The 27,761-nt window shown below is 41.7% G+C and overlaps 1 protein-coding gene across 4 annotated transcripts in view; it reads right to left on the minus strand.

The window, feature by feature from the left end:
* Nucleotides 1–27,761, minus strand: part of TPCN1 (two pore segment channel 1) — a 72,676-nt gene that overhangs the window by 22,170 nt on the left and 22,745 nt on the right. For all 4 annotated transcript variants that reach the window (XM_075898207.1, XM_075898206.1, XM_075898208.1 and 1 more), the window contains 17 exons: nt 26,244–26,368; nt 23,277–23,453; nt 20,665–20,778; nt 20,011–20,141; nt 18,629–18,717; nt 17,612–17,646; nt 16,288–16,346; nt 15,497–15,596; nt 12,965–13,078; nt 11,403–11,527; nt 9,443–9,491; nt 9,177–9,240; nt 7,900–7,944; nt 6,752–6,808; nt 6,610–6,663; nt 1,070–1,142; nt 608–712 (listed from right to left, as the gene is read on the minus strand). In XM_075898207.1, the coding sequence (XP_075754322.1) occupies nt 608–712; nt 1,070–1,142; nt 6,610–6,663; nt 6,752–6,808; nt 7,900–7,944; nt 9,177–9,240; nt 9,443–9,491; nt 11,403–11,527; nt 12,965–13,078; nt 15,497–15,596; nt 16,288–16,346; nt 17,612–17,646; nt 18,629–18,717; nt 20,011–20,141; nt 20,665–20,778; nt 23,277–23,453; nt 26,244–26,368 (1,516 nt within the window). The remainder of the gene's footprint in view (nt 1–607; nt 713–1,069; nt 1,143–6,609; nt 6,664–6,751; nt 6,809–7,899; nt 7,945–9,176; nt 9,241–9,442; nt 9,492–11,402; nt 11,528–12,964; nt 13,079–15,496; nt 15,597–16,287; nt 16,347–17,611; nt 17,647–18,628; nt 18,718–20,010; nt 20,142–20,664; nt 20,779–23,276; nt 23,454–26,243; nt 26,369–27,761) is intronic.

Raw genomic sequence — 27,761 nt, forward strand, 5'->3', positions numbered from 1 at the left:
CACCAGGCCTGGGTCTCAGGAAGCATGTGTGCTGCTCCCTGCTAGACCTCCCAAAAGCTGGCACACTTCCTGAAACACCAGGTCTGTCACACACGCGTGTGCGTGAGAAAGACACTCATTCTTCCCCAACACAGGAAGTCAGTAGGGGAAGAAAATCCCCAGCACATGACGGAACTGGCATTTCAGGAACTGTGCCAGCTGCTAGGAGGGGTGGGGGGAGGAGGAGAGAGAGAGGGAGCAGCTCATGTGCTTTCTGGAACACTGGATGTGGCGCGCGGGTGTGGTACCTCCCTCCTCCCCCAGAAGCCAGTACTACCTCCATTGTCATTGGAGGTAGCATCAGCAGGGGCTTCTTTTTGGGGGTTGGAGGAAATAGGGAGGTTCCCAAACTTTTTGCGATCAACTGGTCAAGCGCCTTCCCCCCCCCGGTTGATAGGTTGGTGAGCACGGCTCTAGATAATCTCATTCCCTAAACAGGCTGACAGTTCTATGAAACTGTCCCATTTAGGTCATGCCAATGAGCAAGCCCTTGATTGCACTGGAAGGAAAACATATCTCCCTATCTCTGTTGCTGTTTTCCACTCCCTGTATATTCTTTCCATCTCACCTCAGCAGCTGAAGAAGTCGCAGGACAACGATGAAGTAAAATGACATGTTAAACTCCCTTGCCAGGAGACCCAGAAATGCAAACAGAGTGACTGCAAAATCAAAGCTGGAAAAGCAAGAGAGAAGGGCATGGTTTAGCTTGGAGAGGGGCAGAGTGCTCATGGAAAAAGGGAAAGGTTGGAGGGGATACTGGAATTGCCTGAAGAACCCCCTACTGAAATGAAGTATTCTAACCTATCAGCTTAAGGCTTGTTTTGAAAGAAGGCAACTACATCCCAACAATCACCACTAGGCTCCTCATATTTTGCAGTTCTGAGTTCTCTATCATTAGCTCCCCAGCTGCATTCAGCTGATTCAAATTCACAAGTGGCTCAAGTGATACTGATGCCATACAAGGCAGCACAAAATCTTTGGGTGTTCTACCTCCAGTCCCCCGTTCACTGTACATAAGAAGCAAACTTACCAATTCCATACAGAGGACAGATATTCAATAGGTCCCAGGCCAATAATTTTCAGAAGCACCTCTGCTCCAGAGACTGTAAAACAAGACAGTATACAAATCCTTACATGAACCACACCATTGCTATTCTTTGTCTGCAACTTGAGCACACAGATTTAATAAATTCCCATTCCCTCCCTCCACATTTATCCTCAAAGGGATGCCAAGTGTGCCCCACTTCCTTTCTAGATCACTAACTTCTCCATATACTCAGATGGCAGTCTGGAACTCAATTTAGCTACAGTGCTAAACATTTAGACCTCTGGACCAAAAGGCTAGTCAGTCATCCAGAGGAACTTCAGGGCACATAATCCCACTTGTCTAATTTAGCTTCTAAGGAATGAGCTCATTGGACCATAGGAGGTATTCTTGCACAGAGGGGGAGAGGGAGAGAAACTGTTTCATACACTGCCACAATAGCACTTTGCCAAGTTTTTGGATTAACAGAACATTATGCCACCTGGCAAAAGTTCAATGATCAAAGTTTATCTATACATCTGGGGATAAAAACGTAAATATAATCATACTTGGTCAGACCAGCAGTCCATTTAGCCCAATACCCTGTCTTAATGACAGACTGAATACTTCAGAAGATATGAACAGTGATCCAACCCTAGCTTCTGGCTGTCCGAGGTTTAAGGACACTCAGATCAAGGGGTTGTACTTGGTCATCTTAGCTAATAGGCAATGATGAGTTCATGGAGGATACTTATCCATCTAATTCTTCTTTGAACCAAGTTGTACTTTTGGATTTCATGACATCCCCTGGCAACAAGTTTCACAGGTTGACTGTGCACTGTGTGAAGTAGTACTTCCTTAAATTTGTTTAAAACCCTCTGCCTATTAATTTCATGGGTGAACCAGATGCACATATTATATTATAATCTTATTGACTCCACTCCATGTCATTCATGATTTTGTAGACTTCTCTCTATCATTCTCTATAAGTCTTTTCTTAACTCCATCTTTTTATTTTTTAATCACTGTTCATGGAGAATGTTCAGTAACCCTAATTATTTTTATTTCCATTCCCTGTACTTTTCCAATATATCTTTGAGGTAGGGTGACAAATACTGCATGCAGTTCTGAAGGTGTAAGCATAGCATGGATTTATATACTGTAATTATGATACTTTGTCTCACTGGCTAGCTCTTTCCTAAAGATTGTAACATCCTGTTAGCTTTTTCACTCGTACTGCACATTGAGAAGGCATTTTAGGAGGACTACCCACAAGGACTTAAGATATTTTGTGAGTGGTAAAAGCTAATTTAGATGTCCTCATTTTGTATGCATAGTTAACTAATTAAATGCTACCATGCACTAGTTTCCAAGTTACTTGTTTCCGTAACTAGTGGTTTGAGATGTGCTGCTCATGTCCATTCAATGTAGACATGTGCCTGACACCTGAACCAGTGCTAGAAGATTTTCCCTTAGACGTATCCATAGAAGGAACAGGAAGGTTCAGGCATCCCTTGGAGTGGCGCCCACATATCACAGTTCCTTCCACCCTCAGGCCAGATCTATACTACACTCAGAAGGTCAGCTTAAGGTATGCAACTCCAGCTATCTAAAAATCATAGCAGAGTCAACATACCTTAAGTCAAGCTTGGTGCCATCTCCACAGCAGAAGGCTGATGGGAGCAAACATTACCATCAACTCTTACTCCTGGTAAAGTAAGGGGTACTGGTGTTCACAAATGATATGCTAAATATTCAATTTTGTGGGTCCTTATTAGGCCTGCTAAATCAAATGCCAGAAGCTCTCCAGTGCAGTAAGTACAGATATGGGGAAGGAGGAAGGGATGTTGAATAGATATGAATACATCTTCAAGAGCACCAGTTACAGAAACTGATAATGGTCTTTTCTTCAAGTGCTAGCTCATGTCCATTCAATGGTATGTGGCAACAAGCAGTGTCTCTGGTGCTGGTGGGGGGAGTTTACAGACAGCTCTACTGAAGGCAGCATCCTCTCAGGCTTGTTGTGTCAGGACATAAGTGAAAATTCACTGAAGACCACATCTCAGCCTGGCAAATCTCTTGTACAGCAATGTTGGCAAGGAAGGCTGTAAAAGAAGCCTGCATTCTGGTTTATTGGGTCCCCGACGTGTAGGGGCAGCAGTGCACCTGCCAATTGGTAGCAATTCCAAATGCAAGAGATTATCCAACTGGAGATCCTCTGGGTGAATATCAGAAGCTCATTCATTTACTCTGCATATGCAAGAAAGAACTGGGGCGAATTACAGAAGGGCTCTTTTTTAATAAGTGTAAACAGCCAGGGTCCTGTGGATGTCCAGGGAATGCAGTCACCTTTCCTTGTTGATTGCATGAGGTTTTGGGGAGAAGATCAAGAGGAAAGTGTCTTGTTCCCTGTGGAAGGCTGAGACCACCTTCGGTAGGAAAACAGGTTGTGGTCACCAAAAAAGCCACTTTACAGACAGTTGCCTGGAATGGCACAAGGAACTTCCACAGGTTCCCAGGTACCTTTGGGGTGGCCAGGCTTGTGGCCACTAAGAAGTCTGAGAACCTGTCTGCAGTACTAACAGCCTCAGGCAAGATGTCTGAGCTGGAGGCTTCAAAACCAGGCTGATGAAGATGAGGAATGAGGACTGATGTTGGTGCAGTACCATACACTGCTAAAGAAGTAGATACTGCGGATAGGGAGAAGCAGCATGAACAGACATTCCCCAGGGGATGACTGCTGGGAGACCTGTAGTGCAAGTGTCGATGGCTGGCTGACTCGTACTGGATTTGAGAGAAGCACCACAAAACAGAGCAGGATTGCTGATTCCTGAGCTTCTCAGACACACTGTATGCAAGTGGAAGATGGAGAGCAGTGATAGGTGCCAGTGACCAGTGTCTCAAACAACATTCAGACCACAGTAATGGTCCTGAGCCAACTGTCCATATGCCTCTGGGGATCTGTGTCTAAGTCCCAGAAAGCCTCACCTCAAGTCTTCTGCTGAACAGGATCCTGCAGATGACTAAATCAGGCTGTGGACATTGCAAATCTTGCCACGTGGAGATGAGGAAGAAGATGTCCCTCCCAAGAGGAAGCAAGGACTCTGTGGAGGCCAGAGTGGTGCCATGGCAGGTTTCCCCTTATGCCATGGTTCTGCAATTACAGGTGGGGGTTGTATGGTTCTGTGATTACAAGTGGGGGTGGCACCTACATCAACATGATGTCCTGAGCTGCTTGCAAGGAAGGAGCAGGAGAGCATCACTCCAAAGGGGCCTTAGTCTGGCTGGACTGCAGCAGAAATGTCAGCGGTGGCTGGCATCTTGGGCTTATTTTTCTTAGGCCCCATAGATCTGCCCTGCTCTGCCTGGGCTTTTGTGATGCTGGAGATCAGTGCCAGGAGGCTGACAGCACCATTGGAGCACTGCACACTGATGCACTAGTGTTTGGTACAGAGACCAAATGGTCATGCACAACAACTAAGGTGAATTCCATTCAGAAAGCTTTGAAATGAATTCCCTCTCCTTTTTGGCAGGAGACTTGAACAATCTGCAAATGCATCATTTGTGCGCATCTAAGCACCACAGTGAGGTCACTAAATGGCATGGGCCCACTGCAACTGTACCATGATTTGAAGCCTGGGGATCAGAGTGTGCTCTGACCAGAGGCTAAATTCCTATGGGATCTACATTAACTTGAAACAATAAACTAACAATGAGAACTTGTTACAGGGAAAACAGAGTCCAAAGAAATGGAAAAAAAGAGTGACGGCTAACGCTGAGGAGAGCTGGTTCCAAGCACCATCATTAGTGGCAAGAAGGAACAGAGGGATGAGGGGACCAGATGCACCCTATATAGTGAGACATGGGTGCACCACTCCAGGGGGCACCTGAGCCAGTTCCCCTATGTATACTGCTAAGGGAAAATCTTTCCACACGGATACATGTAGGCACACACACATACCTACACTGAATGAACAGAGCAAGCACTCAAAGAAAATTTTGGGTAAATTTTGAACTGCAATAGGACGAGAACTTGCAGGATTTGAATTCAGGACAAAGTGAAAGACATTACAAACACACTGTGGTGTGTTATTTTTTTATTTTCCTCCCTACAAGAATTACATTTAATTACATTATGGTGACTATTATGGAGTCATTCACTTCTTGGACTGTGTGATCTCACAGCATTAAATTCAGATTTGCCTCGCCCTTTGGAAGTTCCAGGACTTGTTCAGGAGCAGTCATTAATTGTGTCTAGAGATTTTATTTTGCATCCCACCCGGAGGTGATGTATATCCGGTCAATACGAGGACAGTTGAAATTCCATTATTGGATTTTCTGGTTTTGTAGCTTCTAACCTCCCTGAATATTTCACAAATCATAGACACTATCTGGTCAAGTGATCAATAATCTGTTCCAACAGTTACATTATTACTGAAGCAAGACATTTTTATCCACAAACATTCTATGATACTGTTTGATTTATTTCAGATTTTTCCTATATTTGACACTGGTTTATTTCACATTCAGTGCCAGTTACCCCAGCATAAACTGCTCTATCATTCCACTATTTGGTAGCTGTAGCTTACTGTGTCCCATTGATTATCATTGTTCCACCACGTTTCTGTGATGCCTATTGTCTCAATATCCTCATTTAATACCAGCCACTCAAGCATTAGCATTTATACTTTTTGCATTAGCAAATACACCATAAAGTGTGTCAGTATTTAGGCGCCTGTTTTTATGTGATATCACTGATTAGGACAACCCCAGTAAGAAAGAAAAATAACTGCATCCTAATAAAGGAAAACAGACTTTTTTTTCTTACTCCACAGGACTCCTCATATAGTTAGTGGGAGGTTAGCAAACAGTTTTGGATTTCATCAAAAGTGTTTTATTGCAATAGTCAGCTTTACATGAACAGCGTTAGGTCTGATTCAATCAAACTGCCCAGCAGCGAAAAATAAACATTGCCTATACGAGAGGATGAGCTAATTCGGTCCTGTAGTAAGCCCCGTGGCAAAGCAACGCACTGGCATGCAGATTAAGATCAGGCTCACTATTGCCTTGGACTATTCAGGAGAACTAGAAATACAGTACCGTGTGAGAGCAGGAACTTGATTTTTCAAGACATCCCATTTGTTTTAAGTGGTGTTGACTGGCTCAAAGAAGTCACCACCTCCAAAATGGATGGAAGACTACTCAGAGTTAAAGTTAGGAAAGGAAGTACAATGGAAGAAAATGGAAAGAGATTCTAGGATAAATTAAGGAAAGAGGAGAGTTCCACAAAACAATTAGCAAAGTAGGAAATAAAGAGGGTCTTGCTTCAATAGACAGCAGAGGTGCAAAAGCTTTCCTTCACAGCACCAGCATCACCTAAACAAGAAGGCAAAGTCCAATGAAATCTTTACTTAGGAAGGTGGCTTTCAAAGAAATGGAAGCTTTGATCCCTTTAGTGACTAAAGTGCACAGTTGAGAAACCCCAATAATGAGAATTCCCCAGCTGTAATGGAAAAGGGCCATGCTGGTCTGGCAAAGCAACTTACTTGGGAGAAAGAAGATGTAACTCCAAGAGACATCTCTTCTGAAGACGCTCCCACCTGCAAGGCACAGAAACAGCACCTTCTCAGAGTGCTGATCAAACTTATGGAAGCAGACAAGTCAAGAAACAAACCACATATTTCCTACCTGGCAGCATAAAGGTTTCAATAAGAATCCAGATCCCATTCACAGCCACCACAGTATCTGGAAAATAAAATTCACAGCTTCAATGAAAAGCTGTTGAATAGTCAGACATTAATTTTCTAATTCTTTGGGAAGGCAGTCATATCTAATGGCTAGTCCTGTGCCCTAAACATCAGAAGATCCAAATTCTATTCCCACCTTTCCCAATCTTACACACTTAATTCACTGGCAAACCCTTATAAGTTTTGTGCCTCAGTTTCACAGGATATAAAATGGAACATAATTTAACCACTTATAAAGTGCTTTAAGATCCTCAGAAGAAAATGTATGCTGTTGAAACTGCTGACGTGCAGTTATTCTTCTTGGTAAATTATTCTCTACATTGACCTGATATTATTTCTGTATTTCAATCTCTCCAGAATTGTTCCAGAACTGTATAAAGCTCCTAAGTCAGTTACAATGTGGGAAGGATACAGCACCATCACAAGGCTCCTATAAGCCTTCTTTAGGTCCCACCATTAAGCCATTGGGACACCGAGGATGCCAGCTGTAGGAACTCTACCCTTCACTCTTCTTTTTCCTCCCTTCATTCTATCATCAGAATTAGCAAAACAGTCAGTTTTCTTACAGAATAAAAAAAACTATAAGAATTAGACATTAGCATAACAAGTTGGAGCAGGAGTCATACATGCTCTCCACTACAGAGAAACAGCAGCAGAATCACTGTCAAGTTTAACACAAATTCCAAGCAATATCCCTGGAATTAAGCTCATTGAACTTTTTGAAGTTGAGTAAAGCACTGTGTGTCAAATCCTTGCATCAACATCCTCAACTGCAGTGTCAAAACTGAAAGCATATGAAGTATAATCATGCACCATCTGAAATGCAACAGGATGTTAGAAGAAACCAGTCCCACAAAAGAAACTACAAAGTAATGTATAAACTAGCCCTTAGGAGAATCCCACATGCACACCCAAAAACTCCCTCCCTAAAAGCAAACAAGCACAGGAATTATGATGTATACTGGGATTCCAATCAGAGATCAGGTTCCATTGCACTAAGCAGTATACCAACACGTAAGAGAGAATCCCTACCTCAAAGAACAAAGAGCTGAGCAGGTAAAGTCATGAGATTTTGTTTTTCACACTTACACATTAAATACTGGAATCTTTGGGACTTCACCAGAATGTTAATACCTGTATTAAGAAAGGAAATGTCACAAGCAAATCTTTTTTTTTAAACAAAAAAACTACTTAAATAATCACATGTACAAAACACTCCCTCTTCTTCCTGTATTCAATGCCCCCACTCCAAGGTTAGCTAAGCTAATTTTGAATATCCATCCTAGCACAGGATCTAGATATCTCAGTGAATAATAATGCACTTATTTGTCTTTCACTTGTGTCCTGAGTTTAAACCCTGATCTAGAACTCAAACAACAAAGGTGTGGCAGTTCTCACCCTATCGCAGTTCCAAATATCCCCATGTTGTGAAACTAATACACAGTTCAAATTGAGATGTCAGTCATTGCCAAGTTCTAGTAAAGTGGAAGTTATAACTTGGAGCTAAATTGCATTAGCACAGCCGCATAATGATCTTGTATAGCAACTGCCTGCACTAATCTTGATTCAGGCTATTTGTTCCTCACTAACTTACAAAGTCTAGGAGCAGTAGTTGGGTTAGTCTGTAACTTCCAAAACCAAACACACAGTCCTGTGACATCTGCTTTCATGGGCAAAACCCACTTTTTCAGAGGACATTATCTGAAGTGGTTACTTGTACTGGGCCACATTATAACTTCTACTATTTCCTTTACAGCAGCTGCATGTATCCTGTGCAAATGATGCATCCACCTAAGTCTATGAAGGCCAACCTCTGGGACCACAAATCTACACCACAGTCTATTGCTGTTGGAGAAGAGCTGCAGCCTCAGATACTGAGAAATGAATCTTCTGGACTCAGCCAGTACGAGCAAACTAGAGTGCTGCATCAAACTCCTAAGAATGCTTATCAGAAGAGGAATCCATTCATAGGCGAGCTCAGTGTTTGGTCTACTACAAGATATTTGTTAAGAAGCTGTCCTTTATGAAGGTAGTTTCTGAATCATTGCGCAGAATGTGTATTTATATGACAGATGTCTTCCTCTGGAAGCCAAGAATGCAGTGTTTTGAGTGCATCATCAATTTATCTGGAGCATTTAAACTATATCTGTAAGTTGAGGTAATGTACAGAAAGACTCTTTTTTTAGAAGAGATGATTTTTAACAGATGATATTTGCTTCATCTGTTTTATTTAAAAACTATGTAAACATTAGGATACATAGTGGTGCATCCAGTTCAATATCCTATCTTCAGACAGTGGCCAATGTCACCTGTTTCAAAGGGAACAAACAGAATGGGGTAATCAAGTGATCCACAGAGCAATTTACCTTTAAAAATAAGAAATGCTGTCCGTGGAAGATCATCAAACCAGTGCTCGCGGTTTGGTTTTGCCTGGAAGTGGAACAGACCTGATCAGCAGAAGTATGAGTAGGGATTTAAGTCAAATGAGAATGGAGCAAGACAGGAGGGAGAGTTCCATCTTCTCCCCACATCATTTCTGTCTTGTTCCACAAAGTCTTTATTTTCTCCTTTACCTTGTAGATTTCCCTTTAGTCCTCATTCCCTTCTCTCACTCGCCTCCATTAACACTTACCTTCCATTTTAAGCTAACAGCTTCATAGAAATTGTAGAAATCCTTTAAACTGTAAGAGAAAGAAAAGGGTGAATCACATTACAGTTCTGTGAGATCTTGATTTTACCATCACAGATACTAAATCTTTCACTATTTAATTGTATCAAGTGCCTACTTGGTCACCTGTTTGTAGGAGAATTTTCTTTCAGAAGTTTACTAGAATTTCTCCAGTTAGCTCCTTGACCAAGCTAGCAGAAAGTCAATGTTCAGCTATTGTTTGAGACAGATTTTCCTAAAGGCAAGTGGCCCTTATGAGAGAGTTAATGCTACCAGATTTCTGTAGCAAGGCCTGATAAATAAAGAGGCTTAAGATGAAATCCTGGCTCTAATGAACTCTAAGAGTTGCACCATGGACTCTAATGGAAGGAGAATGTCACACACACTTTAAACTCTTAGGGGCACTGATTTTGTCTACTTGCATACACTACATGGATATAAATAAATAAGGCAAGGGTTCACACCACTATTAATGTTTAATAGCTGTAGTGGTCAATTGCAAAGACACACAAGAATCCTGCAGGCACATGAAATAATGACAATAAGTGTGGTCTAGATTTTTAAAGATGTTTAGAAGCCTAAAGATAAAGAATTGAAAAATCTCAGTAGGTGTATAGCTGCACCTTAGGCATCTAAAAATCATAAAAAATAAAAGGACTCTCTTGGTTTCTATCCCACCCACAACAAAACACACAGATTCTGAACTAACATCCAATTTCACCCTCTTCCTGGGGATTTTGTTTTATTGCAAAATAAAAACAATTTGCTACCACTACATTAGCTATGCTCAGTGTTTCCCTTGGGGTTTCCTTGTCCTATCACCCTAGATCTCTCTCTCCAAAGACTCTTTATATCCAGATTAGGGGTGTTAACTAAGGATATGAAATATCAAGTAATTAACTAATTGAATAGTCAATGCATTTTTGCATGGACTATTAAATTAGTTGATAGGGCATCTCCCCCTTTGAAGTGTAGCAACTGAAGGGCTGTTGCTACACTTCAAAGGTGAAAGTGCTGTATGGAGCCCACGGTTAGCTGGGGACTCCCCTGCTGACTTGGGCTTCATGTGGCACTACTGCTTTGAAATGCTGCATGCAGCCTGGGGACACCCCAGCTGGCCGGGGGCTGCATGTGGCATTTCAAAGCAGCAGCGCTGCATGGAGCCCAAGGGCTGGCCCCAGGCTCCACACAGTGCTTCCGCTTTGAAGTACCCCTTCCTCTTCCCCCTCCTTGCTGCCTCTAATAAAGGTGGCAAGGGGAGAAAGTGACTAGTCGACTAGCCTGTCTACTATCCAATAGTCAACTAGTCCTTCACATCCCTAGTGTTAACTGGACATGCCCAACTGCATGATTCAGCAGTGATTACTTTGAATCTTAATACAAAATTCTGCAGTTGTTTTAAGAGCTCCAGTAGAGCACTGCCTTAGTGAAATGTCAGGGGACATAACCTGGGAACTTGTTAAGCTAAAGTTGCATTGCACGTGCAGAAGTTCTTCCTTCATTGGGTGTCACATGTCCAAATAGGGTTCTCTGTTTCTCCTGATTCTCAATTCTCCTGCTTCTCTTTTACCCAACTCCCTTTGCTTCATAGCTGTCATCACAGTATTCTCTCTCCAACAGGACAGATGGAAAAGCCATCCCTTGGCTAGATCATAAAGGAGGGGATTAATCACTTGACTCTTTTGAAGCTTAAATTCACCCCCAATAGACCAAGAAATTCACCCCCAATAGACCAAGAAATTCACCCCCAATAGACCAAAATCTCAGAAATGTTCCCCAAACCTGAACTGCGTCAAAGCTTGCATTCTGGATTCATTTTCATTGATGAGCCACACCATTCCCTCTGACATATGGTATGGTTCCAAAGTGCCAAGAACCCTGTAAAATGCTGCCCCTTTTCTAGACTGCAGAAGCAGCATCCTACCTCAATAAAGGTGTAGTGCTTTGATTCAGTGCTTTGAAAGTAAGATAATGCTCTCTGGTGCGCATCCGAGGCTTATAAAATCGCATCAGCCCTTCAAAGTGTTTGAAGGAGATACCAGACGACCTCTGGAAACACAGAAAGGGGCTGCCATAAGTGAAGCTGTAGGAGGAAGCATAGGAACACTAGGGCAGTGCAATTACTTCTCTTAGAGCGGCTGCTAAGCAATATTTAAATGTTAGGATAAGATGATGTTACCTCTAAAAGGCATACCCTCACTTACTCTAGAACCTAAACAGGAAAAAGCCTCATGTGATTAGTTCCTCCACTTAGGCTATGTCTACACTGCAGAGTTCTTCCGGGATACTGAAGGTATCCTGGAAAAGCTCTGCCACATCCAAAGACTGCATTTGCTTTTCCAAAAATTTGCTTTTCCAAAAGTCTGCATTTGCTTTTCCAAAAATTATGCATTCCTAAGCATCCCAAGTCTGATGAGGAACAGGGACTTAAATAAACCATAGATATTTTGTTTTCAGCATCCCTATAAACCTTGCTCGGAGGAAGAAGGCATGTTCTGAAAGAGAATCTTCCTGCCACATTTGGCCCCTTGTAGACGGGCCAAATGTCAGCAAAGCCTCTTTCGGGAGAAAAGCGGATAGAAATATGCAAGTTTTGCAATTTGTGTATATTTTTCTGACTTTTCTTTGTAGTGAAGACATAGCCCAAGTCTCTTGACTAGTACAAGATTGTTCTCTGTTCTTCCACTAAAGTTTTGTCTAAGTCCTAAGCAATAGACCAACAGAAGTTAGTACATTGAAGTTAGTAAATGTAAATAACTGTTCTCAGGTGGACTTACTAACACAGTTCAGGGCCAGGATATTTTTACTGATACTTAGCCTACATTTTCCCTTTTCAGTTTCATCTCATTACTCTTCACTATACTCAAATGCACTATGCTAAATCATTCCTCTTCTCCCTTTGTGTGGATAGGCTTAACACTGCTTATAGCATGGCTAAAAAACCCTGAATCTATTCATCCTTCAGGTTTCTGATCGTACTGAACTTTGTCATCAATCACCACTGGCGGCACATCACCTCTTTAAAAAAAAGTGTCTTCTAAAGAAATATTGGTGGAGCTCATCCCCCTTTATTTCTAAGGACACAGGCTGTGACTCTCATGCATATGAAGTATCCCTTACCTCAGGGGTGGGGAACTTAAGTCCTAGGGACCAGATGTGGATTTTGGCTGGATCTGGCCCCTGAGCCTCAGGGTTCCCCACAGCATTGGGGAGCCTACACTGGTACTCCAGTCTCTCTTCCCCCCCCCCCCCCACTACTCCCCTCCACACACAGTGGGGCTGGAGGACATAAAATCTACTAGTCTAGGCCCCCCCTAAGCTCTAGCATATGAGGGAAACGTGGGGACTGTCTTTCTCCTTCTCAGTGAGGGGCCATGACAGTGTAGGATTGTTGGGGTTTTTTGTGTTTCTCATCCATGTGCGGCCCTGAGTGATTTTGGGGTTAGTGGCCCTCAATCCAAAAAAGGGTCCCCATCCCTGTCTTACCTGCTCGCTAATAAGTGAGTAGGCGTGTTTAATGGCTGTGCGCTTGTGGAGCAGTAGGGACTTGAACTTCCTCTTTTCAATATCACTGAATGTGTCAAGAACCACAGCAAGAAGCTGTAAAGAAACAGATGAGACAAAAAGCAAGTCAGGTTTTGACTGCTACAGTAAACGGCCACTTAGGAATAAGCAACACAGAGGCACAATAGATGCCAGCAATATGCATTTTACTATATATTGTGCTAAGGTAAGGTATAGAAGAGTTAATAAGAATCTAACCCATCCGAACAATAAGGGATTAACACGAGTACACATGCAGTTCCATTTTTGAAGGGGATCACAGTTTCTACCAGAATTAACTAGTCACATATAAACAAGTGCAGTGCTTGCTTGTTTGTACCAGGGCAGGAAGCTCACCAGATTGGGGGGAATAGCGTTGCTTTCTGCCTTTATACTTATAAAGGAAGTTGTCATGTATACTTTCAACCAGCTAGCTTCTACACCAGCAGATAGCTGTACACCACTATCTTAGATAGATTTCTGGAGTCTTGTTTCGTTTGGACAAGCCAAAGTCAGCTTAAAAACTCTAGCTGTGACTGAGTTAGTAGCCATAACAGTGCTCCCTATTTAATACACCAAACAGGTGTATGACAATACACCAACTAACACTATGCCACCATATTTCTTATAGAATTATGTTTTTAATATGAATATGCATAACTCAAATATGCTTTATGCAAAACAGGTCAAGTAATCTGTCATTCAAGATCCTGTAATCTCCTGAACGTGTATGTTCTATTTTTGCGAATGTATTATTCTTGTATGTGAAGTTAAAAATATGAAGTGTTAACCTGCTTTTTAATCTAGAACTTCTAATGAAAGCCCTCAGTTGTGCTTAAGGAGTTTAATGGGCTAGTACTCAAAACAATGATCTGTGAATGGCTTTGTTTCTCCTATGGTTGGTCCTACAAAGACATGTGACCATGCCACCTGGTGCTGGAATCCTTCTAGAATCTGGTATTTTTTCCATGGGGATGGGGAAGGTTAAACAGAGGGTTCCTGCCCTGGGAAAATTCTATTTAAGGAATGGAAAGCAATCAACATCATCTTCAGGGAGGGAACCTGCTGTGAGCAGCCTCTGTCCATGATGGCCCAAGCTCACTAGGGACAGAGGCTGGTCTGCAGCAGCAGCCCCTGTCAGTGGAGGGTTGGAGCTCACCATGGACAGAGGCTTCTCTGGTATCCCACCGATGTCAGCATCCCATGGAGCAGCCTCTGTCCACTGTGAGCCCACCGTAGACAGGATGCTGCCACCTGATGCTACTGCTGATACAGAGGCAGCAGTGTGGAGTAGCAGAGAATCACTGGGAGTGCACTGGATTCCATCCCCAGGGACTACTGAAGTGTCATCTAACCACTAAGATTTCATGTGGTTACACAACTATTCAACTACACGATATTTAACATCCCTAGCTATTACCTAATACACCTGTTGTGAGATTTCAAAAGGAGGCCTTGTCACTATGAACATGTCACTTGTCACCTGTGAGATTTTGAATGATTAAAAAAATCTCTAAAGAAGTTATCAATGTTGTTATGAGCAATTACAAAGAAGCCTGATCATCATCACTGAAACCTTGTTACAAGTGATAGAGATGTAGCCGTGTTAGTCTGGTGTAGCTGAAACAAAAAACAGGACTATGTAGCACTTTAAAGACTAACAAGATGGTTTATTAGAGCTTTCGTGGGCCAGACCCACTTCCACAGATCAAATTTTTGATCTGAGGAAGTGGGTCTGGCCAACGAAAGCTCATCACCTAATAAACCACCTTGTTAGTCTTTAAAGTGCTACATAGTCCTGTTTTTTGTTCTTGTTACAAGGTATAATTGTTTTTAACTGGATAGACCCGGTTAAGAAATTACCACACAAGAAAATGACAGTGTGGTGTAGTGGGGGTGCTGCCTGCTCTGTATCCCGGCTGTGAGGTGTGATTCCCACTAACTCACCCACATGTGGTGATGTAGTGTCAGTAACTTGCTGGTTGCTGTGCTTGGGTTGTGGGCTGTGAATGACCCCTACTGGCCTCTGTGAGCACTGCCCAGGAGGTGGGCTGCCTAAGTCACATAGACAAAGACCCAATCGGTCAGATGAGTTGGGGCAGCGAGGGAACTAGGGTCAGATGAGTGTTCGAGGGAAGGGGCAGTCTGGGGCTGGAACCATGAGGGAGACAGACTCAGGTTGCTGGGGCTGAGGGTTAGGAGTGATGGACCCCTAACCCAAGGGGCTGAAACACCCTGGCCCCGAATCCTGTAAACACACTATGTCTATGCTGTGCCGTATCCTGGAGGAGCAATAAAATCTCGCTATTCTACTGCTGGAAGAATCTGTTCTTGCTGCTATGGGGATGCAAGATCGGGGAAACCCCTACTGCGTCATTACAGATGGACATTCTATTACCAACCCATTGTGACATGGAACAAATGCTACTGCAACGTTAAAAGGAGAAGGGAAGTCCCAGCTGTAGTAAGACTTACCAAATTCATAATGAAGTAGAGCTCAATGGAGAGATACACTATGAAGAAGACACACGACCAGGGGTTCCGGGAGTAAGATGGCATCATAACATCAGGAAAACTGCATCCCAAAATATACAAGCCATTAATAAGCACAGAAGTCTCGTTCATGCAGTGTTTCACTCTGACTGGAGATGATCATACTATGTATAGGAACTGGACAGATGCATACACAAACCAACATCTTCATATGTTTATGCAGACTATGCATTGGCTGCAAAAGTTTTAAATGCAGTGAAAATTATGCATTCCTAAACATCGCAAGTCTTATGAGGAACAGGGACTTAAATAAACCATAGATATTTTGTATGTTTTAATCAACAGTAATACTTTACAATTTTACAGAGATCTTATTCCAAGGATTTCAAAGTTAATTAATCCTCACAATCATCTTAGACAACACACATTGTTATCCTCATTTTATAAGATGGAAAAAACAGGCAGAGGAGTGGTGAAATGACTTCCCCATGTCTGCATTAGTGGCAGACAAAGGAGTTTAACTCTGACCTCCTTATTCTTAGACCTGTGTCATAACTTGTGCCTTACTGGCTTATAAGGTGAATTATAGCAGTGCCTTCAGGGTCAGATATTGCACATTAGGGCGCACTAACGTATAGGTTTCCTCACTGGGAAATATCGCTCTCATGCAATGAAGAAGTTATATCTGCATACCCAGTGTTTCATACAGAAAGATTTGCTGTGAGGCTTTTTTCCAGTGGTGGGAGCGCCACTAAAAGAAAACAGAGACTTACTTTGAAGTGGTCAGAAGAACAAAGAGATTCACCAGGCTGTTCTCTAAGGTATTGAAATACTGAAAGAGAAAAACAAATGCAAGCTATTCTCACAGTGACATGGTCAAGGTTATAATTCCTTAACTAATTTCCTAACCTCTCTCAGTAGCTCTTTACTACATGTGTTTGCTTATAGATGGGGCATGCCATTACAAGTATGGCAGTGAAGAGTTAAATTTTAAAGCTTGTCTATACATTCCTGTGGATTACTCCCAATACTTTCATCACCCTGTAGTCATACTTGATAGCTGGAACATGTGGCTGTTGATCAGTAAAGGCACTAAAGGATGGGAATGTCTTACACCACTCTTTCACTGCAGACCCAATGGTCTATCTTCCACTTGGGATGGGAAAGTCCTATTTTCCTTAGACCTGTGATCATGCTATGAAGAAGTTCCATCTGTTTTGTTGTAGCACATGAATATCAGAAGAAGTTGCCAGCAGCTGGCCTGGGATCACAACTCTTTATTGGGGATGTTCATTTACTTATCTGGACAGAAGATTAACCACAGGGCAGCAAGATATACTGAGGAAACTTATACACAGGCCCACAAGTGTCTCACTCTGCACTAGACACGCAGTTCTGGTAGTGAGGGATATAGCTTGTCCTGATTAGATTCAGGCAGAAACAAGAGAGAAGTGACAAACGTATCATCCCTTTTGGGTTTCCCGATACTGAGTAGGTATCATTTTATTTCTCATGGGAGTCTCATTCTCAGTTAACTATCATTTTTTTTTTTAAAAAAAAGGTCAGTCCTGGCGTTCTGCCCTTTTTTTTCCTAACTCCAATTAATAACTTTCCTTCTCAATGAGTTGTCTCTAGGAGGATAAACAAGCAAACAAACCAACCTATAGCTGTAGCACATATATAGACTACTGGAAGACTTACCCAACACTGCCTGGGACTGGCTAAGAGCAGGAGGAGGCGGGGGTGCACTGCTGCTCCCCAGGGCAGGCCAGGGACTGCACTGCCAACCAACAACTGCTCACTGGGGTACTTGCTGCCCCCTGTGGTCAAGTGTGAGTATAACTGCCTCTGCCATCACACCTCTCCCTTTCCATTTGATACAAACCCATCATATTCCACATAAACCCCATTGTCCTGACACAAAAAAAACCCCTCACTTTGCATAACAAATTTGGTAGTTCTAGCTTTTACCGCTTAGGAGGAGTTCTTGCACAGACAAACATTTCTAAAATATACAGAAAGAATATCTGAATTTGGTTTTTTAGAGGACTAAATGGGTCTTAAAAAGCTAAGTCTGAAGAATCCATGTCTACTTACGGGATCCGAGTGATTAGGGGAAAATAGATAAAAACCTAGAGAAATGGAAAGAGGAAAGAGAAAGAAAAAACAAACAAACAAAAAAAAAGGGACTCATTTCAAGAAACACCACAACAAAGAGTCCCTTGACCTCAAATCATGGCTATAAAGCTGCAGATCAGCTAAATGAATGCTTTGCTATTTAATATTTGCATGCAGCATTATTTAATATTTACATGTAGTATAATGCATGTACATTATGCTTTTGAGAAGATGAAGTTATAGGGTTTCATTTTCCACTGGACTGGCATTACTCCAATATTAAGAAAGTGAAAAGGTGTTGTATATGCCACACAGTGCCTGGTCCGATACTATTGACTCCTTGTACTTAACATACATTGGAAAGGTACTTTTGAAAAACAAATTCTTGGAGATTCCGAGGATGGCATTGTACACGGCACAGTACAGACAGTCATTTTCAGAAGTTTAAATTCAATTTGCAGGCTGAAGAGTGGATTAGCAGAACGTGCAAATTGCACTTAAAGTATACAAGAATTCCTTTTGGCAAACAAGTAGTTTTGTAGCATCTTAGAAACTAACAAAAAGATAAGAAATCCTGCTCATCTGAGGAAGTGGGTTTTACTCATGAAAGCTCATGATCCTATATGTGCATATACGTGTACACACACACTTGTTAGTTTCCAAGGTGCTACAGGACTACTTGTTTTTTTAAAGTTACAGATCAATATGGCTACCCCTCTGATCCTTTCGGAAAAGTTACCCCTATCCCTAGTTACTTGTGATATTAGCTCACGGGGCTAAAATCCCTGATTCCAGGTTTTCCAACTCTTCACCTGCTCACTCCTCCCAGCTTATTATGAAATGAGTAAGACAGAAAGGAAGTGAAGCATCTGCCAAGACATCTTATATACAATCAGCTTTGCATTAACCCTTGTTATTTTGTAGTACATGGAGAATAATTATTGCAAGGTACCATATAAGAAAGATGACAGCTTAATTTTTCACAAGGCAACTTACCTAGGATGGCAAAGATCACCATGAAGAAAAGGAGGAGGAGGAGGATGTCAATGAATGGAGGGAGAGACTGGAAGATCTGTCGCAGGTTTCTGAAAAGAAGGAAACAATTAGTCTGTATTTTAAACGGAAACCTCTGCATGTGCATCAATAAGTGAGGATGGATCAATTCTTCCTTGGCAAGCAGATAAAGGGGAAAATCCAGTTGTTTTTCCATCTCTCACTTCAATGACTGGGAATGGAATGCCCAAGATTTCTAGCACATTGTCCTTGTCACTGTTCCTATCAGGAGAGGTGTATGCATCACACTTCTGGCAAAAGGTCTCCTTCACTCCCCTTCTGGAGGGCATCCTACATCTTTTTCATCATCTTTTTTTCACCATCTACTACATACACTTTCATCATGCCTTACAGTAGGCGACTGAGTAAGATGGACTGCAATATAGCAGTATGATCCTAAAGCCCAAGTGCATCCTGTCTACATAATTTGGTTGCACTGGGCCAGATCAACGATCCGTCTACCCAGTATTGTGTGTTCCAACTATGGCCGGTACCATATGCTCTGGATGGAATGAACTGAACAGTGCAATACCCAGTGTTGTCCAGTCCCAGTTTCTGCATTTTTTTAAACCTGCTGTCTTAAGTTGATTGGGTGACCCCTGATTCTTGTGTTATGTGAACAGGGTAAATACCACTTCCTTATTCACTTTCTCCACACCCTTCAAGATTAAATAAACCTGTGTCAGAACCTCCTTAGTTATTACTTTTATAAACAGAACACTCCCAGTCTCCTTATATGGAGACTGTTTCATATCCTAAACATTTTGGGTGTCCTATCCTTTTTCCAATTCTAATTTTTGGTGGCGGAGGTGGTGGGAGGAACCAGAACAGCATTCAGTATTCAAGGTGTGGGTATGCCATGGCTTTATACAGTGGGATTATGATATTTTTCTGTTTTATAAGCCATTAGTAAAGTCATAGATCATAACATTCAAGTTGGCTTATCTCTGAGAAATCAGAATTTAACTCATTCCCATGCAGCAGTACAATGCTATATTGTTCCCAGAACATCAAGTAATTTTCCAAGCCATAATTAGTTTCTATGAAATCAACCTTGAGGTAATGCATATGTTACTAGTTTCACCATATCAATTTCCTTCTGCAGGATTAAGACAGATTCCCAATAGAACACTCCAAGCTTTGGTCCTAAGGCACAATGTAACATTTTTACGACTGCCTTGCTACTTCTGCTTTCTTCAAAACTCTAAGGTAAATCTGAAGTGTCTATGAAATACTTTTCCACTGGCTGCATTGACAACCACAAAGCTTTAGTTTGATCTCAGTCACAACTACAGGATCAGCCAGTTGGCCACATAGCCGGTCACCTTCTGACAGCTCCACAATAGCGACAGTCCACCAAGAAGATACACCGCAAAGCTCTTGTTATCCGGAAGTGAGAGGTCTGACGCACCAACACCACTATTGCCTCTACAAATTGCACCAACAGCACACAGGTCTGCAAGGGGGAGAAAAAGGGGAAACGATCACCATTAAATTAACTTCATCTTCTCTTCCACTTCCAGATTAGTGAATTAGACAAAAATCTTCTTAAAGTCAGCTAAAATGTATATTTGACAGCCGGCATAGTGAAAAGCAAAGTTGTAGTGTTCACGAACAAATAAGGAAAGCACAGCTTGCATTACTTTTCCTTTCCCAACAGCCAGGCAATGGAACAGCCTTTACAGAAGGGAGGAAACAAAGTAGTACCGCTGCAGATGTACTTCAGCAAGTTCATGCAGGGTACAGAGGAATATCACCTGTGTTCTAGAACATTGAGACCATAACTGGAGAAAGATATTTTAAGAAGGTAAAAAGAATTCCAAAATGTAGACATGGACAATAGCTCACATAATAGCAGTTGGGAGACAACTCAAATGCCCTGTATACAATAGCCCAATATTTATTTTGGTTCTTTGGTGACAGAAGTCAATGAAGGAGGAAAAAACACTGAAGACAGACAAGGAGTGGAGCAGGCTTACCTTAACCATGGTTCTTTTGTGTCGGAGATAAGTGTAGAAGCCCATCCATCTCATCTTCATAGCAAGTTCAAACACCACAACCACTAATGCAAAGAGTTCCAAGGTTGCATGGATCTGTAATCAGACCACCAATAAAATTTATCTTATCAATTTCCACTGGTTCCAGAAACCAAAGTCTGACACTCCCTTCTCAAGAAGTTAGGGGCTTCTGTAACAAACCTCTGGTTTGTAAAAATTCAGGCTTCTATCTCTGCAGGAGAAGACCTGAATAAATACTGAAAACATTTGCACAATCGGAACAAACAGTCCTCTGTCATTAAAACAATCTTAGTTAGCCTGGCACTAATATTTTAAGAATTAGATTTTTTCCCCCCAAACATGTTCAACAAATTGGTAACAGCTACTGAGCACTTTGGAAAAAATCCAGCCTTACATCACTAAAGACTTTCTCTAACAAAGGTTCCCTTTGCATTTTTTTCTATTGGTGCTATCCCAGAAATAATGTGTGATAAAACCATCAATAAGAACTATTTTGCCATTTTTAGGAGTATGATAAATATTCATTTCCAAGTAATTATCTCATGCTCTTTTTGCACCTCAAAAATGGCTCTTTGAAAGGTCCCAGCTTGGCATATACCCCTGTGATGTGGTATGGGAATAAGAGTTGGATAAAAAAAGAGCTTGCATATATGAAAAATTATGGATGATTAGAAATACTACTCTGAATAGCCATCATGATAACACTTAGCACTTAATTATAGGGCCAGCTTCCCTTTTGCAGGTGCAAGCTGCACTCACAAATCTGAATGCTTGCACTATACTCACAGGGAGTTACACACACAAATTATGGCTTACACTCAATTCATTTTTGTAGACATTCTGCACCCACAGAAAGTGAGAATTGGCCTTTAAAAACATCTAGCTATAAAGTGTCAAAGCACTTTAAAATGAATTCTCACAAACATGGAAAAAAGCCTGAGTAAACAGAGGCATGGAGATTAAGTGACTTATCCACATTATAGGAGGAATCTGAGTGAGACCTAACATAACACTATTTTCAAACATACCAAGGGACAAAGATCTGAAATGTTTTGATTCTAAGAGCTGCTAATGATTCTGTTTGAATACATCATGGGCAGTACTGTCTGAGACAGGGGTCAGCAACCTTTTCAAGCCAAAGAGATAAGCAACATCAAAATTCAGAACAAGTGGTCAACAAAGAGCCTGTAAGAATGCTCATTTGCATAACTGAAAATATACAACTTATTACTACTGATTAATAGCATACATGAAACATTGTACTCAGACTATTTAATGGGATGTCTGCTGCTGCATCTTTTCACGCTTTTTTTGAAGTTTGCATAACTGGTCAAATCCACCTTCATGCACATATTCAGGCGGTCTTCTGTCAATTTTATAGCAGGGGGCTGGGATATGTGGGGGTGCAGAAGTGTTATGGCAGAGGACTAGGGATGTAGGAGTATCAGGGGCTGAGGGCAGGGAGTTCAGATGTATGAAGTATGACTCAGAGTTGGCGTGTGGAGATGAAGGAGTGTTATGATGCTGCGGCCAGATGTGGGCTGGGCCCCAATTGCATGCTTGTTGGCCAGGCTTCATTTTTAAATAAAGTAAAATATTATGTCTGGCACAAAAGTTTTCAACATCGTCTTGTGGCCACTGTCGCACAGGAAGGAAAAAAACCCTCACCAAAAAAGAGAGGTTAAGTTTGCAGGACAGGGCTGCCAGTGAGTGGGACAGTGATGGGGAAGGAGGATCTGGGCAGAAGATAGGGGGAAGGAGGTAGGATGGAGTGAGGTGGTAAGGGCTGGGTGGGTGAAGGGTAGGGTGCAGGAGTCGGCTGGGGCAAAGTGTCTGGGGGGAGGAAGCAGGAGAGGGCAGAGGGTGTGGACTCTCAGCAAGGGAGAGGGGCGAAATGAGTGAGGGGGAAGGGGTTCAGGTTCTGGACATGAAGGGGTGTATACCATGAAATACCGCCTCCCACTGCTTCCATTCACTGGATTCTGGCCAATGGATACAAAGGGGAAACCTCCAGGAAGTTTGTCCCTGAGAAACTGTTTCCTCAGCTATAGGAGGATGGGGAGGAAGGGAGGATGACACTGTAGTGCATGGAGCCATTTTTGGCTGTGCACGTTTTCTGCACACCAGATCCAGCGGAGGGCTCAAGGCTTTCTCTGCCCACCCTCTCCTGCATGAAGCTGGCATTGGCATTCCAATTTGCAAGGAGCTATAAGGCTATAGCACCAACATGAGCTTCAAGCTGCGGGAAGAGCTGGGGGTGAGGAAGTGGAGCTGCATCTCTGCAAGAACCACATCTGGTTCCCTAAGTGAACCATATTTGGCTCATAAGCCATAGATTGCTAACTCCTGGTCTGGGATGTTAACCTTTAAAAGCATCATACATATGTCCTGTGTTGCTTGTTAACCAGAGTGAGCCTGATCTCATGGAAAATAAATTCTGCTATATCTATATTGATGAAAAACATTGCTTCTGCTCTGCCCAGGTATTAACACAAACCAAATATTTACAGTGTTCCTGCCTTCTTGCTCTGTGCCCATAAACTCATTGTCATTTTGTGACGTCAGCTACATACATAGATGCCAAGGCGAAACATGGGGACGGCGGGGGCCTCGCAGAGAGATAGCAGCAGGAGCAGCAGTGCTGGCGTCAGCTCCATTAGATAGAAAAGGTGATTGTGTACAAAGAGATAGGCAGCCAACGATTTGGCATTCTTGGGGTGGGTGAAGAATTTATCATTGTTTTCTCCTTCCTACAGAAAACAACATCAGCAGCATTAGTCATGTTTTGCACTTCAAGAACAACAACTTTACATACATCAAATCAGTTTAACAACTGTCCTGTGAAGGAAATAGTGTTATTCTTATTTTACAGACTGCTAAGAGAATTCATTGAGTGATTAAGTGTCTTTTCTAAAGGGCAGAGATAGGTCTAGAACTCAGAAATTTTGGGTCTCAAGGGCATGCTGTAACTATTTGGTAACATTGCATATATTATACATAAGGTATACTCCCCTTTTCTGTACATATATTTTACTAGTACAAAATACACTAACAGCTGGCAGCTTTCTAAGTATTCATTTCTTAGGAAAAGCTAACATTGTCCATATCATTTTACAGGATAGTTAAAGACATTTAGCTAACACCACTAATAAACTCTGACATTGTTAACTTTTAATTATTTCCACCTTTGTGACTTCACATCAAACTGATGAACATCAAGGACAGAACTCTAACCCATGCCCAACTGGTTGACAGTCATGGTTTCTTATCTTAACTTTGCAAAATGACTGAAGGGAGCATTCTTTTGTAAAAGCATTAATACACTGTCCAGTATATTCCAGAAAGGAATATAGAAAGCTGGAGACAAAAAAAACAAAGATGTCTATACACTGAAGCGTCGTGTCCTCTTGCTCCAGGATCTTAACATTAAAAAAAACAAAACAAAACACAAAAAGAAACCAGTTACTGTACTCCAACTGTTTGCTTGCAACTGATTTACATCGGTAGCTTTTTTTTTTTACAGGTTAAAGAAGTAATAAAAGACTGCCCTGCTTCCAATGGATCTATACTGAATAGTTCTCATCAGTCTCCCAATATTGGGCCATCAAGCAGCCATTTCTATTGTTTAAGCTAGAGCTGCAAGGTGCAACCTAGTGGGTTGCACAAGTGGCCCTTCAGGTCAGTGTGCCGCAAGACTGTCCTAACTGAGAGTTTCCCAGGATACGGTGGTTTTGCTAATTGTGCATGTGTAACTAGAATTTGCAGGGTATTCCCATTGAACTGCTGTAACAGTGCTCTGATTTGGATTCAAAGGGAACACGAGACTCTTATAGTCAGTGCGCTATCAGCGCACACCTCACATGGCGGGGAGGTGTGTATGTGTGTGTGAGTGTGTGTGAGCGTGTGACAGAAACCAGCAGAATCTGGCAACCCCGTTTTGGGGCAATAGTCAACAAAATGTTTCTAGGGTCACACACAGAAACCCAATGGGTCACAGATTCCCAACAACTGAACTAGACGTTCTCACATTGTGGACCAGTTGTCTGAAGTTGTCATGTCGTGCTGCTTAGTTGTTTCCAACTGAGACAGCTAAATACTTCCAGAACATTACATTTCTAGGGAAGGCAAACCAATTACAATAAGGATGTTAAGCAATTATGGTTTGGAGGTGAGGTCAGGTCCATAAGACAGTTGTTCCATTAAGAGGTGATCCACACGGCAAATGTGAGCTAACAACTTAATCCCTCGGAATCATCTCACAGGGAAAGAGACAATTCTCAAGAGTACGTGAAAGATCGTGTTCTGTTTCACTACTACAACTATTAGTTAGTGATCCTGACATGAACTTCTAATCAGAGAAAGCTAGCTATAAATCAACAGGACATTCTTTTCCATGTTTCACCCAAAACAAGTTTGTAGACTGAAATTCTATCCTTTGGTAACTAGCCAATTCAAAATATTGAGCAACTAAGTCTTCTTATCCAGATAGCAAACTCCAACTTAAAGGTGCTAATTTAGATAAGCAATGTGAATACAACGTAAGTTATGTCTACTTCATTTCAAGGACATCAATATGGCAACTGGTCAAAACAGCAACAAGAATAGTTTTTTTGGATTGGAAGAATTTAGGTTACTGTATGCATCAAAATGAGAGCCTTCATTAACTCAGTGAATGTTCACAGAGAACTTGTAATATAAACATGTGCTCACATAAAACACAGAATCATAGAATACTAGAACAGGAGGGACCTCAAGAGATCATCAAGTCCAGTCCCCTGCCCTCATGGCAGGACCCAGTACTGTCTAGATCGGGGGAGGGGGAGGTGGAACCAGCAGAATCTGGCAACTCCGTTTTGGGGCAATAGTCACCAAAATGTTTCAAGGGTCACACATGAGGCCCCCAGCTTGCCTGGATCCAGACCCTGAGGCTCAGACCTCCACCCAGCATTGGGGAGCCAGTCCTGATGCTTGCGACCCCTTGCCATCCCATTGCAGGCTACAGCACACAAAATCTACTAGCCTGGGTCCCCAGCCTCTGGTGTGAGAGGGTAATGTACAGAGTGTCTTGCTCCTTCTCAGTCAGAGTCCATGTCAGTAAGGTTTTTTGTTTGTTTGCTTTTCACTTGTGTGCGGTCCCTGATTTTTCTGTGGGTCAGCGGCCCCAGACCCAAAAAATGCTCCCCACCTCGGTCTAGATCATCCCTGATATATTTAAGAGCAGGTTAGATAGACATTATCTCCAGTGATGGAGTTTCTACAGCCTCCCTAGGCAGACCTGAATAAGGTTGACTGGTCAAGATCACAGTGTCAGAATTAGGAATAAATCTCAATCCGTCCTCTAACTATAAAGTCACTCTCTCTTTAGAATTAGTTGTAATCAGGAAATTTCACAAATATATTTTCTATATTTAATAATGATCAAGATTTACAAGTCCACTCTCCCAATTTATTCAAAGGGTTATTTTCTGTTCAAGTCCCTGATGAGTAATTTCATATACAGGGTAGATTATTTGATCACAAAACTGAATAGAAAGACTGACCTGGAGGTAGATTGCTGCCTCTTGGTACTTCATTTCCCAGTTGTCTCTGGTAGATCTTTGCTGAGAATAGCAGTCCCCTGTTGCTGGGCTAGACATATCATTAACAAGATCACAGCTGCCTCCATCTGCATCCATAGGACAGGGCACAAGAGACAGAAGAGAGAGATGTACAATTAAGAAGCCCAACTTTGATCAACGAGAATGCACCAGTCTTGTCTGGAACATAAGCAACCCAGGTATCAAGTAATAAGAAAAGTTACAAGCATCAAGTGACACCTGAACATAAAGTGACAATGCAGACACTGCCCAATGGAGTCTTCAAAAGAAGCAGCTTTTCAAAAGCCAGGATCAGCTCACAAATTCAGCACTCAAGGACTCTGGGATGCTTGAACATGAGAAATTTATAACAGGACATATTGGATTCTATCAAAATAGAACAAGGTCTTTTGATTCATGATCTGTTTCAGATTCATCCCTCTCGTCAAAAGCAACAAATTAGAAAGAGATAGCAAACTTCAGAAAGCCATTTTGGGTATATGTAAACAAGAAAAACAAAGTCAAAATACTCTGGAACTTTTTTTAGACTGAATGCTAAGGAAGAATGGGTTAGAGCAAGCAACAGAAACTAAAATCACAATACTTATTATAGAAAGCTATACATTTTCAGAGTGCTTTATAATTATTATTTCATCTTCACAACCCTCCAAAAACAAGAAAATATCAGTATCTACATCTTGCAGCTAAAAAGAAATATGGTATCTTTTTAATCTTTAAAAAAACTTTCCAACTAAGAGTGCTCTATCATTTACATAGGATTCTATGGACAAAATCCATGTATAAAAAGGGTATTAACTTGAGTAACTGTGAAATTCCCCTTGCCACCACTCAAATGAAAGATTATAATCTGCAAAATTCTTAGACACCTTCAACTACTGCTTTTTTTAATTATTTTTTAAAAGATTGTGTATATGCATATATTCCCAGGAGACAAACTGTTATGTAAATTTCAGCTTGACAGCAGAAGCATCCAAGTATTCTGGTCAGGCATAATGCGTAGAGGAGTTAGAGGGACCATGGCTTCATCAGAATTTGCTAACCTCTCAGCAGATGTCATCACATTGACAGAGACTCCTACCTTGGAGCAGAAATTAAAAATGGAAATTTCACATTCAGAATAGTTAAATGTTCAGAAAAAGTTACTAGCATGCCAAGGAAACAGAATTATAATGGAAGCCTAGTCTGTTGCCTGCACTACAGTGTGTTTTGTAACTAGCATCTATTTTTGCATTTCTTAAATGTTTTAATTAATAATCCTAATAGTGCATTAATATGTCTTTGCTAAATAAAATTATAATTTGGTTAATACTTGTGAGGATGACATTTCTGAAATATATCCTGAAAACAAATCAACAAAAGCAAAAGCTAAAAAAAACGGACTCTGAACATATGAGCCATAAAGATCCATTTGATTTATGGCAGGGTATTTGGGATAAAAAGGGATCTCTAAAAGCTGGCAAG

The sequence above is a fragment of the Pelodiscus sinensis genome, chromosome 15 (assembly GCF_049634645.1).
Source record: "Pelodiscus sinensis isolate JC-2024 chromosome 15, ASM4963464v1, whole genome shotgun sequence".
Lineage (NCBI taxonomy): Eukaryota > Metazoa > Chordata > Testudines > Trionychidae > Pelodiscus > Pelodiscus sinensis.